Source organism: Anabrus simplex, chromosome 1, assembly GCF_040414725.1.
Source record: "Anabrus simplex isolate iqAnaSimp1 chromosome 1, ASM4041472v1, whole genome shotgun sequence".
In the NCBI taxonomy this organism is placed as follows: domain Eukaryota; kingdom Metazoa; phylum Arthropoda; class Insecta; order Orthoptera; family Tettigoniidae; genus Anabrus; species Anabrus simplex.
Genome location: NC_090265.1, coordinates 520,940,237 through 520,961,014, shown reverse-complemented (window position 1 = coordinate 520,961,014; position 20,778 = coordinate 520,940,237). Strand labels below are relative to the sequence as shown.

Below are 20,778 nucleotides of genomic sequence, written 5' to 3'. Positions count from 1 at the left end.
ACTGGTATTTATTTGTTAATATAACCCTGGTCTCTTCTCTTAATCATGGCTATGGAGCCTTAATTTATTGCTATATGCCAAGGAAATGGAAGTGTTCCTTATTTGCTATCTGGAATCGAGCGACTGTTCCTTATTGGCCATCTGGAAATCTGGCAACCCTACACACAGCAGCAGTGGTAACACTTCACAACATGTCAGAGGTCATGGCTGTACACAAGATGTTTTAATTTCAGAAACACACTCCTGGCAATGCCAATTCTGTTGCAACAGCGGGAGCAGCGGCAATAATGTGAGCACCGAAATTAAAATGCCTAAAAGTAAAAATACAGCATGTCATTGACCTGGTTAGGTCAACGAACTGAACTGGCCAGCTGGAATTGTGCCAAAGACAAAGCAATGGTTTTTTCATCACCTTGCATTCTATGCTGGAGTGGACAGGACACAGGACTTCATTTAGCTAAGTTCCAGATTTTCAAGTTCATAATTATTTAAACAGAAATAAACATAAATGTTTATAATTTTCGAAATATTTGAGTGTGATTTGATAGAATCTGTTGATGTTGCTTCAAGAATGAAACATGTCATTCTATTTTTTTGTTTTGCTATTTGCTTTTCGTCGCACCGACACAGATAGGTCTTACGGCGATGATGGGATAGGAAAGGCCTAGGAGTGGGAAGGAAGCAGCCGTGGTCTTAATTAAGGTACAGCCCCAGCATTTGCCTGGTGTGAAAATGGGAAACCACGGAAAACCATCTTCAGGGCTGCCGACAGTGGGATTCGAACCCACTATCTCCTGGATGCAAGCTCATAGCCCCGCGCCCCTAACCGCATGTTGTTTCTTTTACAAGTATAATACTGATACCCTGTATCTTCTTGCAGGTAGTTTATAAATTTATCACTCAAAAATTAGTTTCGGCAGACTGAAAAACCTAAAAGTTATAAAATTATAAATTTTCAGCAAGTATCATGGTGTCATCCACATAGTGGATCTGAGATCTGAATTCCTTCATCAACTTCATCAAAGGCAATTCAAAAAATGGTTTCACAGTGTATGGTACTGTAAGTTATAAAGGATTGGAGGGAAGATACAACCTTGCCTCACACCTTTCAGTATCATGATCTCTTCAGGAATGTGGTTCTCAATTTTGACATGAGCTGTTGGGTTCCAAAGCTTTTGATGTTCACATCTTTACTGTCAAGCAGTGTTTCAGCTGATGTAGGTATCATGTTTAATTTTGTCAAAAGCTTTCTCAGAATCATTGAAGCAAGCAAAGAAGTTTGTTGTTGGTCAAGACAATTTTGAACTAAAACTTGGATAGACACTAGGGCGTCTCTAGCATCAAGACCATTTCTAAATCCAATCTGAGTAATACAGCAGCACCGTTAACACTCCACAACATGCCAGTTTTAATTTCTACATCTGTGTTAGCTGGCATCCCACATACTTGAATTGTGACAACATGAGATAAGAGTGTTGTTGATTTTCTGCTTGCCGATTAGCATGAACATTTTTTTGTAATGTTTATATTAAGAAACATCTCCTTGCTTTCTTCATTGCTGTTCAAAAGGAAGAGTGTACAATTCTTGAAAACACTTTCAGAGACTCACTTGACTTGTCAGCCTGTAATCACTACATTGTTTAGAATTCAGTTTACCGGGCGAGTTGGCCGTGCGCGTAGAGGCGCGCGGCTGTGAGCTTGCATCCGGGAGATAGTAGGTTCGAATCCCACTATCGGCAGCCCTGAAGATGGTTTTCCGTGGTTTCCCATTTTCACACCAGGCAAATGCTGGGGCTGTACCTTAATTAAGGCCACGGCCGCTTCCTTCCAACTCCTAGGCCTTTCCTATCCCATCGTCGCCATAAGACCTATCTGTGTCGGTGCGACGTAAAGCCCCTAGCAAAAAAAAAAAAAAAAAAAAAAAAGAATTCAGTTTCTTTGGGAGGCTGACAAAGGTGAATTCCAGCCATCTGCAGGGATGTTTCCCGTGTTGTCCGTTGTATTTTCTTAGTGTCCTTGCCTCTTCTCTGTGTGCTCAATCTGCCTACAGCTGCCTGTCATTGTGTTTACATATGGATTCCTATCCTCCTCCTGATGAATGTTGCATACATGACAACGTGAGCAGCAAACATCCTTGAAGGAGGTGGGAGATTATCAGTGGTGAACTTCTGCTTAGGTCCCCAATGTTGGAGGGGGCTCCAGCCATGGGATGAAATTTTACATGTTGAGGACACAGGATACAGAAAATAATGTCCATTTTTCTGGATGAGATAGAAAATAGTTCACTTGACTTAATTTAGAAATAGATATATTCATAGAACATTACAATATGTCAAAATGTAATCTTATAGTTATAATTATAAATGTAAAAATTATAGTGAGTAAAGTAAAGTTGATACTTGTCTATTTAATTTCTAAGTCTGCTAGTCTATTTTCTAAAGATAAAGTACATTAAATAAATAAAAGTTTCTTGTTTACCAAATTACAAAAATTAATTAGGCCTACTCTATTACCGTAACTGCCTAGGGAACCCTGGGTCTATGTCTTGCCCTAGGAGATGAAATGAAATGTCGTATGGCTTTTAGTGCCGGGATATCCCAGGACGGGTTGGGCTCTCCAGGTGCAGATCTTTTTATTTGACTCCCGTAGGCGACCTGTGCATCATGATGAGGATGAAATGATGATGAAGACAACACATACACCCAGCCCCCGTGCCATTGGAATTAACCAATTAAGGTTAAAATTCCCGACCTGGCCGGGAATCGAACCCGGGACCCTCTGAACCGAAGGCCAGTACGCTGACCGTTCAGCCAACGAGTCGGACCCCTAGGAGATCATTATGATTCATGATGAATGAGAATGTTTAAATTACCTAATAGAGACCAGATATCATCTCATTGTTCACTAAGAATGCACACAATAAGGAACTTGGATCCAATGAGACTTTCTTTGGCTGCAAGCCACTCAACACTTCTTCCCTTGTCTATCTCACTCAGTTCATCCTAAATTCAAGGGTAACTCAACCTTCAGTTTCACAATACTGTCATAAACATTAAAACTGGCTCTTTTATTGTTGGTTTACTATATCTGTAGAGGAACTTCAAAGAAAATGTTACATGTTGAGGACACAAGAGACAGAAAATAATGTCCATTTCACCTTTCAAAGAAATGAGAAGGTAACATATGGGTGTGAAAATATCTATTACAGAGAAAGTGAGGAAGGAGGATAGAAACATACACAAAGTATGTGTTCCTATCCTTCATAGTGTTTCTTTACTTCTGAGATCCTGCAGTGTCCTGGTCTGGTGGAGAGTTTTTATAATTCATACCACTTTATCACCAATTAAAATATCTGCTTTGATGTATCAGAATTGGGATTCATATTCTAAAACTGCAGGTTCAATCACAATTGTAACGGTCAATTTTTGGTGCTCCATGCTTTGTGGAGAAGAAAGGGGAAAAAATTGTTGCAAGTTTCCAAAATTGAGTTTTTACCATTTTCCTTACAGAGGAAAAAAAGTGAACATGCAAAACTAACATTTCCATCTCAGGATTCTGAAATTCAGAAAGAAAATGATTTAATATTACTTGTAGAATGAAACAATGAATTAATGTCAATAAAAGACAGAAAATAATTATGTCTGATCCAAGTCTTCTTTTTCAGCTGTGCTATAAAATTTACTTTGGCAAGAAGAGGCCCCATTTTCTTTTCCACATCACATTTTTTGTTTGTATGTTAAAGATCTTTAGTGGTGCACTCAGCATCATGGAAGTGCCATACCTACTAAAAGACTGCAAAGAGACAAAAATCAGAGAGAAATATATGAATGAGAAAGATATTGTAAAACTGAAAATAAATTTGAAATTTTGACTCTTGTTATTATGCAGAGAATGGAAGAAAACAGGTATAATTACATACTATCAACTGTGGTGACTCATCCACTTTCCAGGGTTTATTAAATATTCTGACATAAAAATAACAGTGAATTTAGATGAAGTGTATGATGTCTCCGTTTTCTCACATGAACAAACTGAGAGAAATTTGTTGCACACTATTAGCTGGAGTAAAGATAAATAAATAGTGGCCGAATCTTCCCCAGATTTGGGGAGGGGTAACTTGGGCCAATGTAAGTTTAATATGGAAGAGAAAGTTATTCTTGTATATAGGTTACTTCAGGCACTTAAGTTAGTAAGAAATGATTAACGGTACAAAAATAATGTAACAAAATGCAATTCTTAAGCAGGAAAGTTTTAATTAGCGGTAAGCATGAGTAGAGGGAAGTAAAAGGTTATCAGGTGTAAAAAATCAGTGTTTGGAGTATTAAAGGTTTTGTACATTCCAGTGTCACATTCATCATTTCATTAGCAAGGAGGAAGAATGAAATAAATTTGATGATAGAATTTTAAAATTTATTTTACATGTTCATATGCTTCAATTTAAATCACCAAATGTCTACTTTTAATAACATTCACTTACAAAAATATTGAATTACTGGTATTAAAACATGTTTTATTGAAATCAGTTTTTCAAATCAAATCAAATCAAAATCTCTTTATTTGCAAATGAGATGTCTACCTCGGTGGCAAATGGTACACTAAAATTCATTATTGTCAAGCACTAAATATTAAATTAACAAGGGAAGAAAATTTTCCTATAATACAATATTATACAATTTATGCTAACAATTTTTTTCTATTAACACACTGCTCATCCTTAATAAATTTATATTGTTTACAAAATTCTACTTGTAATATCTCCTGTACTACTTACAAATATAGTCAACTGATATACAGTATGTGGAATTACTTCAAATGATACTGTACAACTGGTATAAGAATGAAATTTGCATTGCATTTATTTACTTTTTTTTTCTTTACCCATTCTGGAAACTAAGTAGCATAACGACCTGCTGCGTCTTAACCAGAGCCCCTTTTGCCACCACTTTTCACTTAAATATGCCCATTGAATATGTTAAACAAACATATTAATACTTCTTGACAGGCCTGTATAGACTAACGAAACACAAATATACTAGGAACAGAAAACATTTCAGATTGCAAACAATAAATTTCATGACAGTTCTGTATTGATTTACAAACTCTTGGTTTCATTCCTTACAGATTTCAATTTTTGTGTCCATTCATAGATTTTAAGATGTTATTCCAATGTTTTTTTTAGTTGTGTTTGGCTGATGATGTCCACAACAGGTCAAAACATGTACCAAAGAAAATATGACCAAATTTATCTCTTAAATTGTGAGTATTCATCCATATAGTTTTGAAAGATAGGCCCGAAAATTAAAATGCATAAGAAGTGAAATGAAAGCATTTCAGATGCCTTCCAAATGGAAAGCTTCCTATTTTGAATTTCATTTAAAGCCCTCTCAGGAAACAGGGTCATAATTCAGGCAAGAATGGCCTCCACATTTCATTTCATGGCCTAAGTCACCTAAGAAATTAATACAATTTTATTTAAAAGTGGTTCATGAGAAGCTTATTTGATACTTCCACAAAAGATGTGTAGATTGAATTGTCGGACACTTAGCTAGCAAGTCAAGATTTAATACAAGATGCAAAATGGTCATCATCACTGTAGAACAACTGTTTATTTCGCAACAAGACAGACTATACTATTTAATTCAATTTTCCAATTATTACCAGGCGAGTTGGCCATACGGTTAGGTGCACGCAACTATGAGGTTGCATCCGGGAGATAGTGGGTTCAAACCCCACTGTCGGCAGCCCTGAAGATGGTTTTCCGTGATTTCCCATTTTCACACCAGGCACCTTAATTAAGGCCATGGCCACTTCCTTTCCATTCCTAGACCTTTCTTATCCCATCATTGCCATAAGACCTATCTGTGTCGGTGCGATGTAAAACAAATAGCAAAAAAAAAATCCAATTTTTGGTTCCTGGGTGTTTAGTTTATTTTCATGGAGTATATATATATGAGATTCTATAATTTACTGACTGGATATATTCATTATTTCTTTCTCTTATGTTCAACAGGGATATGGCAGGAATACCTGTTGATGGTTACATCTCGTGCAATGACTACAGTGAGACCAACAAGCCTGTGCGTACCAGTTTGGACTTACTCACGCCTTTCAAGGAGGTAAGTGAACTTCATCATGAACTGCTGTTAGATGTATTGTCAGAACTATAAGCCAACTGCATGTCTCCATGTTAAAAGTGTTGTCACGTTCAAATATCTCATCAGTTACTAATCAAACCTCTCTGCTGTGCAACATTCCTTGAAAATTGAGTATTGAATCACACATTATACAAATATGATCATCCTGAAAGTAGTGGCAGTTTGTTCAGAAACTAACTGACATCGTACTTGCTAATGATAAAAGTTGAACTTCGTTCTCCTCATTTTTCTTGCCAACAAGTTTCTCAACAACCATTGTATTGAAAACTTACATCCTGGTCATCTTAGAGCTACAGTAATTCAAAATCCCCACAAAGCTGTATAAAACTGATCATTTTAGACAAAATGTTGCAGTTTAATTCTACTTGTTCATTGTGTTTCAGTGTAGATTTGTGATAGGCTCCACTGAGCTGCACAGCGATTTTTACATTACCTATAATACTGAGTTCTAACAAATTATTGAGGTGATTTTCATTTTCAGAATGCTTTTTAATACCGTATTCTTTCAAATGAATAGGTGAAGTAAAGAAGGGTCAAGTGCCAAAAAAAGTGAAATGAGTTCATATACAAATGACTGTGTGTCAACTCCAATACTGTGTATAATGGGGCTAAGTGACAGAAAAATTGTGAGTCCATAGTTAACATAAAGTCCGCTAGATAGGGTGAATACTATATCACACAGCAGTTTAGTAAAACATGAGTCAAACGCCAAATGCCGCAGTTCGCAGGACAAACAGATAGGTTAAGTTGTCTATTTACTGTAGTTCTGCATTCAATAAAAGAAAAAAACATTACCTATATCAGCATCAACTATGCCAACCTTGGTGGAGTACATGGTGTGAGCAGTGAGTCAGTTCTCATAATGAAAACTTATTAACTCTCACCGCCATGGAGTTAAACATAAACTCAAGAAACTAGTGGCTTAAAAAGGACTTCACAGCTATGAAGTCTTTGCAGTCAATTTTAATGGATACCACCAGTTCAGTGATATTGTAGCTTTTCACAAAAATAGCTCTGAAGCTCTCATTGTGGACCCAACTATCTGTTTTGAAACCAATGATCCTGAACAGTCTATTTCAGTTGAAAGAGAGAAATAAGCAATATACGGAAAATATGAAGACTATTACACCAAAAAAAAATTTCACTTGTATGAAACTCAAAAGCTTAAAATTTCTGTTGTCTTTTCTTGGAACAAGCAGAACTGTCTCAGATGCTGTTCTCAATTTCTTTAAAAAGTTTAAATTTGATCAACAGAAATTGATACAATTCTGTGAAACCATCTTAATAGATTCTATCAAAATCATTGATCACCATATGTATGGGTCTCAAAATCAACTCTAGAGGTCAAATATAAACCTATTTGTAGTTACAAACTGTAACAAATATAAATTTAATTTTAGCTTTCTCTTTATTGTTGGATTTTTAACTTATCAGTAAGCTGTGTAACATTGCATTTCCAGAATGGAAGAGCCTCACTTTATTTCTGAATAAAGTTGTTTCTTTCTCTCTAATAAGATTTTACAAACTTCTTGGACATTTGCATACTTCAGCCAAGAAAATAATTTTGTATTTGTTGAGCAGGTAAAAGATGAGATGAACTGGGGCGAGATGGTCATCACAGAGAATGGAAAGAGCTACATGAAATTTACCATGCCCATTCATAAATATGAGTTTGATAAGTCGGGCAAACAAATCAACAAGAATGTAGAGCCGGTAGGCTCCTGGAGTGCTGGGTTTGATATGGAGATTCAAGTGAAAAATGAAACAGTACTAAAGAACTTTGCTGCAGTTACTGTCTACACTGTTGTTACTTTAGAGGTAAGTGCTCCTATGATCAAGTATGCAGAGAAGTAGATTTTTAAAGATTTTTCTAAATATATGAACCTTATACAAACCCTCATGCATTAATTTTCTTATATTTTCCAATAAAGCAGCAGAAATGTAAATCCACTCTAGGTTTAGAAGACCACTGGAATATACTTCTCAATGCTAGAGCAACAAATTGGGTCTGGGTACAGGAGCTAATGGCTAGGCATTATCAAAAGCTGAGTAAATAGAAATCATCGTTTTTTTATGCACACAAATCTTGCGCATCTGCAAGTCCTGTTATAAAATTCGGAACACTGTTGAGACAGAAATACCTGTATGTGTGATTAATTTGTGCACATTCCAATGCCTAGCTTCTGTTAAGCACTTTTAGATAATGGCCACTGACACCTCTACGTGAGTGGATGCAGACATCCACTCTGCAACAGTTCAACAGTTGCTGTGCCTCTACATTTGAAAGCCTTAACAGTTTGTAATGCCGAACCTCTACCACCCAACACTTCTTCTAGCTCCACATGACACTGATGTAAATTTCTGCCATGTATGACCACTCTTCAACCTCACTTCATCCATCTTGGAGCACAGCCAGTTGCACTTAAATTTTTCATGCGTTGTTAACATTAACCCCGGTCTAGAAAGCCAAGAATAACGGCCGAGAGGATCCATCATGTTGACCACACGACATCTCGTAATCTGTAGGCCTTCAGACTGAGCAGCAGTTGCTTGGTAGGCCATGGCCCTTTGGGGCTGTTGCACCATGGGATTTGGTTTGATTTTGGTTAACACTATATGTCTGGACTATTTAAAATGGTCTCATGCACCTCTGCCAGCATGTTTTAGACTGTCAGAAAAGTAATCACAGTTCTGTCAGATTTTGCTGTGGAATTATGCAATTTTATAATCTTATTGTAGAGAAAGTAAGTTATTATATGAGCTGGGCTGAATGGCTGAGATGGTAGAAGGGCTGGCCTTCTGAGCTCAAGTTTCCAGGTTCAATTCCAGCTCAGGTCAGTGGTATTTGAAGGTGCTCCAAATACAACTGTCTTGTGTCAGTACATTTACTGGCAAATAAATGAACTCCTGTGGGACAAAAATTCCACTACCTCGGCATGTCTGATAACCTAGTGGGACGTGAAATCAATTATATTATTACCGTACCTATTATCTAGCACATGAAATTTGTCAGCAGCACGTCAAAACTAGCTTAGTGCACATGCTAACAAAATGTTGTCCCCACCAATTATTATTGAAAGATAATTAAATCTATTGGCAGAAAATGATACTGACAATATTCTAAGGTAACAAACAAATCAATAACATGGTTATCTTTCATGCAGTTGAACTTAAAAGTTCATGGTTGCAATAGTATTACTAACAGTGGCACACAATTGTGCGAAGTGTGTTAATAATATTTGTACCATCAGATGCATAGTGTTAACTAATCACCAGTGCACACAAACTCCATCAGTCAGTGACATCCAGTACAGTGTAACACAGTTTAAAATATATATATTTCACTTACTGTACTCCAACATGTTCAGAAGATATAATACGGTTGTTTGACTTATGAAACAACTTCAGTATTCACCACTATAACACAAAGTACAGGAATCATCAACACCACTACTTTTTTTACAATGTGCTTTACGTCGCACTGACACAGATAAGTCTAATGGCGACGTTGGGGTAGGAAAGGCCTGGGAGTGGGAAAGAAGTGGCCTTGGCCTTAATGAAAGTACAGTCCCAGCATTTGCCTGGTGTGACCCTCACTACTTATGGCACATCACCGGGCGAGTTGGCCATGCAGTTAGAGGCACACAGCTGTAAGCATGCAACTGGAAGGTAGTGGGTTCGAACTCCACTGCTGGCAGCCGTGAAGATGTGGTTAATTCATTAAGGTCACGGCTGCTTCCTTCCCACTCGTAGGCCTTTCCTATCCCTTCATCGTCATAAGACCTTCTGTGTTGGTGCGACATAAAGCAAACTGTAAAAAATAAAATTAAAAATCCCACCACTTCCTCTTCAAGGCCAACAACAGCCTTCTAGTTGAATCTAAATCATATAATTCCACCAAGTAATTTTTTAAGTAATTAAGTTCACTTTTGTTGTCAATGATTTAAAAATACGGAATCTTGTATAATGATACCTGTTATATTTTCAGAAATATCGTAGTGTTTGTGTGCCAATACTAAATGTGTTTTAAACATATGTTATGTGAACTCTAATCTTTGGGGTCAAAAATAAAATAAGTAAAATGAAAGTAAGTCTGTGAAAATTCGACAATTGAAACAGACAATTCGATTCAAACAAATTATTTTATTAACCAAAAATTAAGTTTGTTATATGGGACATTAATTTAATTTCACTGGTTGAGAATATAAAATCAACAAAATTTGAAAGTATTCAACTTTCTCATTCATAAAATGACCAGTGTTTTGATCCAATGTGGCAGCAGGCTTATCACTTGGAATGTCACACCTCTCCAAAATGCTGGTTGACCAATACACTGTTTAAACACTATTGCAAGACTCCTTTATATTTTACCAGTTGTTGTACCCATCATTGACATGACAGTCACTTAGCACATGCATGATTACATTTTTGTCGATACCTTATGTTGTTCCTGAGATTCTGAAGCATGTAGGTGGCCATACCTCTTCCTGTCAGTGGCTTGTCGTCACATATTCGCTTCCTGGCTCTCTGTGGCTCTTTGCAGTTTCATCTTTCTTTCATTGTTGCTGCTCTTGATTTGATTCTTTCTAATTTAAAACCAAGAATCAGGTTAATATTCGAAAAGTACAGACTGATGTACAAAGCCTTTAAAACATTGTTGGAATGATATGCATAGCAACATTCCATAGAGTTAGTAATAATTGGCATTTGGACTTAAAACTGCCACCATTGATAATTTCCATTATAATTCAGTATATCAGGAAAAGGTACAGAACAAGCAAGTTGATAATATTGTAAATAAATTTTGACATGAGAAATTTTCATGTGGAACCAACTGTAAAAGAGATCAATTTTTATGTTCTAAAGCTCCTCTGAAACCCCCTCCTGGTGAATATTTTTAAACAATTTATAGCCAAGATCCCACTCGGTCTTATTCTAAATTTAAATACCAAGTTTCATGAAAATCCACCAATCCATTTTTTGTGATACTGTAACAGACAGACAGACAGACAGACAGACAGACAGACAGACAGACAGACAGACAGACAGACAGACAGACAGACAGACAGACAGACAGACAGACAGACAGACAGACAGACAGACAGACAGACAGACAGACAGACAGACAGACAGACAGACAGACAGACAGACAGACAAAATAATAATATTAAACAGAAGCTGACATAGGCCATTATTTGTCCTATCCAAAATAAAAACTAAGTATCAGGTTAATATCAAAAAGTACAAACAGAAATACAATTATATATTTATTTACGGTGTTTGTTAAATGCCCATATCACATTGCATATGTGACAGTCACCCGGAAATGATACCTTAAGTTGGAAAATGTCATTGTTTGATCATTTATTATTTGATAGTACATAACACAATGATGGTTTTCTTGGAAACCAGAAATCTGTAGCTTGAAAATTGAGTGTTTGCCATAAGTTTACTGTTTAGACTCAATTATTTGTTAAGTGTGCATAACTTGCATCAAGCGACTTCCTAGTGCACTGATAGCACTATTGATGCTTGTTACGTATCTTTTAGATAGATCAGTTTAAACACAATTTCAATCGAAAAGGAGGGGAGAATTTCCCTCAATCATAAGGTAGAGAACAATATTTAGGTGACAGGCCAAGCAGAGCAAAAGGAAGCGTGCACGAGGCAATACGCAATTCGTCACAAATACAGCGTGCAGAACACAAAGCAAGGCCCTATCCTAGAGGTGTTCCATGGTAGGAGCATTGGAATTAATGTGAAAGGGACACCAAATAAATAACGAAACTCAAAGGAGCAGATTTTAAGAAAGCAAGACATGTATTACAACTTACAGACTTACAGACATGGTACATAGTAATTGAACTCATTATCTTTGGTATTTCACAGGTACAAGAATTGTAGAAATTACAGAAGATAAGGTTAAAAATGGCTATATATACAAGTACATTTATTTTTTTATTTTTTTTTTTTGCTAGTGGCTTTACGTCGCACCGACACAGATAGGTCTTATGGCGACGAGGTACATTTATAGTAGCACACAGATGACTAGATCCAAATTCTCACAATGATACCAACATCGTAACAAGTACGTGCCACGAAGATATTTTCGAAAAAGGGGTCCTATTAATTTTTACTCAAAAGGAATGATACATTCCGTAAGCATTGGGATGCCAAGATGCAATTACGCATTTATTATTGTATTTTATTATATTAATCCCCTGAACTGAATTCATTTAACTTCAAAGAACAAGACTGGCACCATTTTAAACAATTGAATGGAAAGAACACCTATCAGATTCGCAGACCACGATTAACCATTTAGTACCATTACAATTTCTCATTAGAGAAAGGAGAATAGGAAGTGATAAAGGCAAAACACGAGAAGAAAGAGAGCAAGGGAAAGGATAAGAAAAAACAATAACACAGGTAAAGGTGTGATAGAACAGGCAGGGATCAGGCTGCGAATACCCAGTTCGAAATGAGGTTCATTTCAACACATGAGTAAAGTTCCAAGTCACTTGTTAGTCTGCCAACCATAACACCGTTGTTAACCTTCACAGAAGTGAGGGCAGTGCTCCATATCGCAATTAAGTCCAAAAGAGACCAAGGTTCGAAGTTGATAATCGTAACAAAGTCTACCAGGAGCAAGAAAGTTGTTAACATGAAAACATGATAAAATATGAGTCTGCTCACTCAGCCAGTAGAAGAAAGTTCCACACAGGTTTTAAAGCCAGCACGGACCAGCCGCGCAAACGGTATAACCTCCCACTGCTTATCACAACATGAAGCACACACCTGATCGCCGATCAAGTCAAAGCGGCGAGTTAATATAGGCCGGAGAGGGCAGGCGTGGAAAGTACTGGAAATAGGTGACATTAGAGGGGGTGGCGCGTAGAGGGGGAGCGAGCACAACAGTTGTAAGGCAGACAAGACAGCAGATGGACAGAAAACATAGCAGTTCAACGTCTATAGGAGTGAAGAAATATACACAAGGTAAGAAAAAACACATATATATCGGGAGCACATAACATGCTATAGTCATGTGGTTTAAGGATCAGGCTAACATATGGCACTGAAATAAAATGGATATTTCTCACCACATCATATTTTTCCTCATTGTGTAAACTCTTGCCACGTGATTTATGGTATGGTTTCCTCGAGAGCATCCCATAAACATGTGTGAACATAGATCTGGTTTCTAAGAACTACTGTAATCTGGACTCAGGTTCAAGTCTCAAGGGCATTCCTATTTAGAAAGACATTTATCTGTTTTTTTTATTTTTTTATTATGAGAGAGAGAAAATTGCTGATTCCTTTTATATACTTCAATTTTGTTTTGTATTTACAGCAAAAGCCATTTGTTTACCGTGATGGATATGATGAGAAAGGTAATGAGAAGTTCAAAGGATACTGTATCGATCTCCTGGAAGAGATTCGAAACCTTACTCAGTTCAATTATGTGATATACCATGTCAAAGACAATAAGTCTGGGAATATGGACGAGGAGGGAAACTGGAATGGTATGATCAAGGACTTGATGGATAAGGTAAAATCTGCTAGTAATGTATGTATGTATGTATGTATGTATGTATGTATGTATGTATGTATGTATGTATGTATGTATGTATGTATGTATGTATGTATGTATGAATGCATGTATGTATGTATTGTGACCTTACACATATCTAAAATTCTGGGTTCAAGTTATTAAAGTTATGCCTCGGCTGGTATCATGTGGAAATGCAAGGAACTCCACTCAAGGGATGTGCAAGTTTGCCGAGTCTGGTCACAGTGTCCCACCATTTAGATTTTCAATATCTGACTGATGTACGAGAGCGCGTATCAACAATTACTTAAGACTATACCACACTATGATACTAAACTCAGCCTATGAATGATAATTTGGAGAATGATATTTTTATTTTATTGGAAGGTTATCCCGTTTAATAAGTATCATTTCATTAAATAGAATTATAAATTAATTGAAACAGCAACACAAATGGATGTCTAGTTGAAACTGAGTATAATAATCAATTGCAAATATTTAAAGCCCTTAACTTTTGTTGATTATGATATATCACAATAATAAACTTTTATAGTATGATTAAAACATGTTGGCTCCATTATTAACCTTAAATTCCCACAAATGAAATGAACCAACATACAAGTTGCTGAAGGCTTACTTCACATTACCAGTCCATTATTCACATTACTTACCGTACTTCTGGTTAATAAAATGAAATCAGATAAATCTTGTTCTTTGGCATTCACATTTGTTGATCTCAAAAATTTATGTCTTTCAGTATTCCATTATCTTAAAAAAAAATCATCACCTAATTAACTAATTAGCCCCTAGCAAAAAAAAAAAGAAACTAAATGAAGTAGCAGTCATTGGATTTAATGAGCATTTCAATCCTGCTTAGGGCCAGCGTAACAGTGTTTTATTTGCTTCAGCCAATTGCATGCCACTGATTTGTGTATACATAATACATAAAAAATGGAATGTAATGAAGTAATAATAATAATAATAATAATAATAATAATAATAATAATAATAATATTCACTGAGATGATGGTTAAAATTTTTTTTGCTAACGCCTTTACGTCGCACCGACACAGATAGGTCTTATGGCGACGATAGGACAGGAAAGGCCTAGGAGTTGGAAGGAAGCGGCCGTGGCCTTAATTAAGGTACAGCCCCAGCATTTGCCTTCTGTGAAAATAGGAAACCATGGAAAACCATCTTCAGGGCTGCCGACAGTGGGCCTCTAACCGCACGGCTGATGGTTAACTATGGTCCTGAAAAGGACCAAAATGATGTTTCTGCTGCTGAATATGCTTCCCCAGTCTGGTACAGTTTATCTCATGCCAGGCAGGTAGATAAGGTTCTCAATAAAACCTGTAGGTTGATTTAAAGCCTACTCCGACAGATAAGCTGGCTGGAATAGCGCCACCCTGTGTATGTAGAGAAGTGGCTGTCAACAGGGAGAGGCTTGAAGTGGAATAGAACAGTCCCCACTCGCTGCATGGATATAGTCCTCTTCAGCAACGGCTGAGATCTCTGAAGAGCTTCCTGAAGACATCTGAGATGCTTACTGTCTCACCAGAGAAAGCAAGGCTGGAGCGTGAAAGAAGAGGACCCCTCACCTTTGTGGATGGATGCCTGCTGCTGAGTAGTTACCACCTGGACATAATGAAAGCTGGCTGGTGTGGAAGTCCCGGAACAGGCTATGATCAGGAGTGGGAAGATCCAGGGATAACTTGAAGAAATGGGGGTTCAGCACAAGTGATATAAGATGTGAATGTAGACAAGAACAAACCACGAGCCACATGCTTCAGTGCCCTCTGTGCCTAACATCTTGCACAGAGGATGATCTCCTACAAGCCACTCAGAGTGCACTGGATGTTGAAAACTACTGGGCATGTGTAATATGATCTCACATGTCATGTTTTGTGTACTTCAAAAAGACTTGTACGTTAACTGTAAATTTGTATGTTTTCAACTCGAGTATAATATAATAATAATAATAATAATAATAATAATAATCATCATCATCATCATCAGGGGCATAATCTTAGGGCCTGTAATGCAGGCAGGCCTGGGCCTTTAAGGAGCCCCATAGACTTCTCACAAAAAAGAAAATAAAAGTTATACATATCTAGCCTAATGTCATTCTGCACGGAAATGGACAGGGCAGTTTTGTAGAATCAGTCTAAATATCTTGTTATACAATTTGTACGCAGAGGAATTGCCATTTGGTTGCATATAACAGGAGTTATTATAGCACAGCTGTAAACAGTACTTGCCCTTGCCATCTCTTGCAACATCGGGGCACGCTCTTCACAAAAACCTTCACCAAATTATATAAAAATAATTAGAGCAATGAGAATTGATACCAATTTGAGTTAGAAAACTATACTTTCTTGATGTGTAGTGCATCTGAGATTGTATAATGCTCAACTTTTGCTGAACATTTATCTTTTATCACACATTTATTCAACAACAAGTAGGTAGGTATAGTAGCACTCAATCAATTCAGTTTAGAACAAGCTTTCTTTGCGTGAAGGCTTTTCATTTGTGTTGTTTGATATTTTTCAAACTTTATTTGAACAGTTTTTGATTCAGTTCCATAGTTACTGTAAAATGAAACCAATTTTAAGTACAAACAACTAAGTGGTGAATGGCTCAGCAGCTTAGGCATTAAACCACGGAGGCAGCCAAATAAAACATATTAAACATTATTTTTTAATAATCTCACAATAGTGACTAATCCTTTCATTTATATAATTTGACAATATATTGCATATTATCTACCTGCTGTAATTAAATTTATATTAGTTATTTGTAGATTTTACATTTTATTTGAGGGGGGAGGGGGAAAAATTTAATTTTGGCAACCCGGCCCATATCGTATTCGTTACACCCCTGATCATCATCATCATCATCATCATCATCTTATGCTATATCAGGTTAATTGCCCTGATATGATCTTGCACTTTCTGTTAGTAATCTTCCAGCTTCCATCCTTTGTATATGACAAATCTTTTTGTAATTACAGATGTAGTCTATTATCAGGTGGACTTTCGCTTCTTTCATCATGTCCTCATTTCCTTTATGGTCAAAGGAAAAAAGAAAGGGAAAAAACATGAAGGACATGAAAACGAAAGACTCCTTAGGCCTCGCAAAACCTAATACTGTCGGGATTAGAAGAGGACAAGACTTGACCAAGAGGAAGGTCAGATAGGAAAGATGAAAGCAAGAAGGCTGGCACGAGTATATGAAAGCAATGCTAGACCCAGCTAAGAGCCCCATGGTTTCCAACTCACACTTCCAAATTGAGAGCCTCTGGGGTCCCCCTATCAGTTGCATCTTGAGACTGTGGATGTATTCAACTGGCCCCTACCAGTGGTATCAATTAGGACATGAGGGGGAGGTGCGGCAGTCGCTCCCCACTTTGTAGAAAAAACATTACATTAGAATTCCATTTTAGCCACCTGAAACTAAGAATTATTTAAAAAATAAAAAGCAATTTGTACAAGCCCTGTTGTCTTATCAGCTAATTCATTCCTTTATTTTCTTTAATTATTGACAAACCTGGGTACTTTCCCTTGTCTGTAAATTTTGTTGCCCCCTACTTCTAATTCCTAATCATCACTACTGTCCTCTCCTGCAGAAGTGACAGTGACACAATTTCCAGTATAGGAGATGAAGGCAGTCCAGCGCATTACACCTCAATCAACCTTTGCTACTCATGTAATTTGTTTAAATCCCTTCAGTTGCTAGGGACTTTAAGAGACATCATCAGTTTTGGAATTTGTCTCACAGGAGTCTCCAGAAACCAAGTACTGTTGCATTTGAATACTACTGATGTCAGCCAGGATCAAACTTATCATCTTGAGAAGAGAAGGACAACTAACTGATTGCACCACTGAGATTAGGTTAACCCATTCTCAGAGAGAAACCATCTCTAAGGGAAATAAGCTGGAATCATTGTCATATGTGGCTATGTACATGTAGTTATGCATGATGTGATTGGCTTTGAAATTGACTCAGTATATCAGATTAACCCTCAAGCTGGCAAATGCTTGAAATCAGGCTTTTAAGACCATGGCCACTACCACTATCTTCCCAGTCCTAGTCCTTTCCCACCCTTCCATCACCGAAAACCTTTTATGCGGTCATGCAACGTTAAACAAGTAGCGAGATATATATACACTGACTGACAGAGCAAATGCAACACCAAGGAGGAGTGGTTCGAAAGGGATGAAAGTTGGGGAAAAAACAGAGTCGGCATGGAAGAATAATTGATGTTTATTTCAAACCGATATGCAGGTTACACAATGCGCACGGCATCGACTCGGTAGGATGTAGGACCACCGCGAGTGGCGATGCACGCAGAAACACGTCGAGGTACAGAGTCAATAAGAGTGCGGATGGTGTTCTGAGGGATGGTTCTCCATTCTCTGTCAACCATTTGCCACAGTTGGTCGTCCGTACGAGGCTGGGGCAGAGTTTGCAAACGGCGTCCAATGAGATCCCACACGTGTTCGATTGGTGAGAGATCCGGAGAGTACGCTGGCCATGGAAGCATCTGTACACCTCGTAGAGCCTGTTGGGAGATGCGAGCAGTGCGTGGACGGGCATTATCCTGCTGAAACAGAGCATTGGGCAGCCCCTGAAGGTACGGGAGTGCCACCGGCCGCAGCACATGCTGCACGTAGCGGTGGGCATTTAACGTGCCTTGAATACGCACTAGAGGTGACATGGAATCATACGCAATAGCGCCCCAAACCATGATGCCGCGTTGTCTAGCGGTAGGGCGCTTTACAGTTACTGCCGGATTTGACCTTTCTCCACGCCGACGCCTCACTCATCTACGGTGACTATCACTGACAGAACAGAAGTGTGACTCATCGAAGAACACGACGTTCCGCCATTCCCTCATCCAGGTCGCTCTAGCCCGGCACCATGCCAGGCATGCACGTCTATGCTGTGGAGTCAATGGTAGTCTTCTGAGCGGACGCCGGGAGTGCAGGCCTCCTTCAACCAATCAACGGGAAATTGTTCTGGTCGATATTGGAACAGCCAGGGTGTCTTGCACATGCTGAAGAATGGCGGTTGACGTGGCGTGCGGGGCTGCCACCGCTTGGCGGCGGATGCGCCGATCCTCGCGTGCTAACGTCACTCGGGCTGCGCCTGGACCCCTCGCACGTGCCACATGTCCCTGCGCCAACCATCTCTGCCACAGGCGCTGCACCGTGGACACATCCCTATGGGTATCGGCTGCGATTTGACGAAGCGACCAACCTGCCCTTCTCAGCTTGATCACCATACCCCTCGTAAAGTCGTCTGTCTGCTGGAAATGCCTCCGTTGACGGCGGCCTGGCATTCTTAGCTATACACGTGTCCTGTGGCACACGACAACACATTCTACAATGACCGTTCGCTACGTGCGCAGCACAGCGGCGCATTTCACATCATGAGCATACCTCAGTGACGTCAGTCTACCCTGCAATTGGCATAAAGTTCTGACCACTCCTTCTTGGTGTTGCATTTGCTCTGTCAGTCAGTGTATATATCAGGCTTTTAACCAAACAAAACAAAACAAAACAAAAAACCAAACAGTGATACTTTGTATGCCTCATGTTTTTATTTTTACCTAAACATAAGCATATAAGTTACTGTAAAAGTTTTTCAAAGTAAGTAGCCTAATTTGAACAATCTCAATAGATTTTATTGGACTTAAGTTTTTTGGATATCAGTAGGCTAATATCATCTCCTTATTCCTTGCAATATGCAAATAAAAATATATTTATTTGTGGACATATGACTTGTTAATGCTTTGTGGCAGAATTTATACCTTGAGTCTGTACCTAATGTTTATAAACTATCCCTGACACTACAAAATAAATGACCACCAGATCAATGGTTAAGATCTGTGAACTGATTAGCTCTGTCATTGGCATGATTTTGAATATGAAATAGATACCTCCGATTGATTGAATTATTGAATTGTTTTACAGAAAGCACATATTGCACTTGGAGCCCTGTCTGTTATGGCAGAGAGAGAGAATGTAATAGACTTCACTGTTCCTTACTACGATCTTGTCGGGATTTCTATCCTCATGTTGAAGCCTAAAGCTCCCACATCACTCTTCAAGTTCTTGACTGTGCTCGAGAATGAGGTGTGGCTCTGTATTCTTGCTGCATATTTCTTCACCAGGTACTGTGAGTACGGAATTACTGAAGAAGTCTAAAATATTACATATCTTTAATATTACCAAGAATTAAACATACGTATTTGGTTATGAATTACTTTGCAGCTATGAAAGGTGGGTAGATAAATTTGTTGAGCAACTCTATTATAGTTAGTTTCCAATAATGGAAGTAAGAGAGCCAGCAAGAACTCAGAGATTCATTCAAGAGATAACACCACCACATGCGTTTCCCTTTCCAGCATGTTTAAGTAATGGTTCTTTCTCTGTTTCTCATTATAACTGTGTGAAGTTCATATTATTGTGATACTTTTGTGTCATTATGACATTGGTTCCTTTTCATACTTATGTAAGTAATCTTATCCAAGTCCTACATCATAAGCTAAATAGGTGTTCCATATAACAGTACTAGCTTGTAGGTGCATACTCTAGACTTCACCAATTTTGCATAAATACAACATATGTTTGATTGGTTTGAAAAGAGAACAAATTATGTTCACTTTTGTTTACCAGTACCTGTCCACTTTTACCTTCTCTTGTTACAAAATTTTTAATTAGACTGATGCCGAGTGAGTTGCCTGGCCATGAGAGCACTTGGATGTTGCATTCACTGAAAAATGTGTCCATCAGATATGTGATATGGTGGACGATCTCCCTGTGTAGAGAGTTTTCTCAACTCTGGTTTGAAGGATTTCTTTATATTCGTTACTGTGCATCATTCCCTTACCCTGTTGTTTACTTTTTCTAATAAATAAAGTCTTACCATTTCAACCAGTTTCCATTCTTCAGCAACATGAAGGACTAGTTTCTTGGACTTGCTTCAAAATTGACCTTAATCACATCAACACTGAAATCTGAAGCAATTTCTCTTCATTTCACAGAAGTGTGTTCTGCTCATGCCACA

The 20,778-nt window shown here is 38.0% G+C and overlaps 1 protein-coding gene across 1 annotated transcript in view; it reads left to right on the top strand.

The window, feature by feature from the left end:
- Positions 1-20,778, top strand: part of Ir25a (ionotropic receptor 25a) — a 113,444-nt gene that overhangs the window by 31,456 nt on the left and 61,210 nt on the right. Inside the window, exons 6-9 of the mRNA XM_068228108.1 lie at positions 6,011-6,116; positions 7,737-7,973; positions 13,507-13,704; positions 19,683-19,882. Coding sequence (XP_068084209.1) covers positions 6,011-6,116; positions 7,737-7,973; positions 13,507-13,704; positions 19,683-19,882 — 741 coding nt within the window. The remainder of the gene's footprint in view (positions 1-6,010; positions 6,117-7,736; positions 7,974-13,506; positions 13,705-19,682; positions 19,883-20,778) is intronic.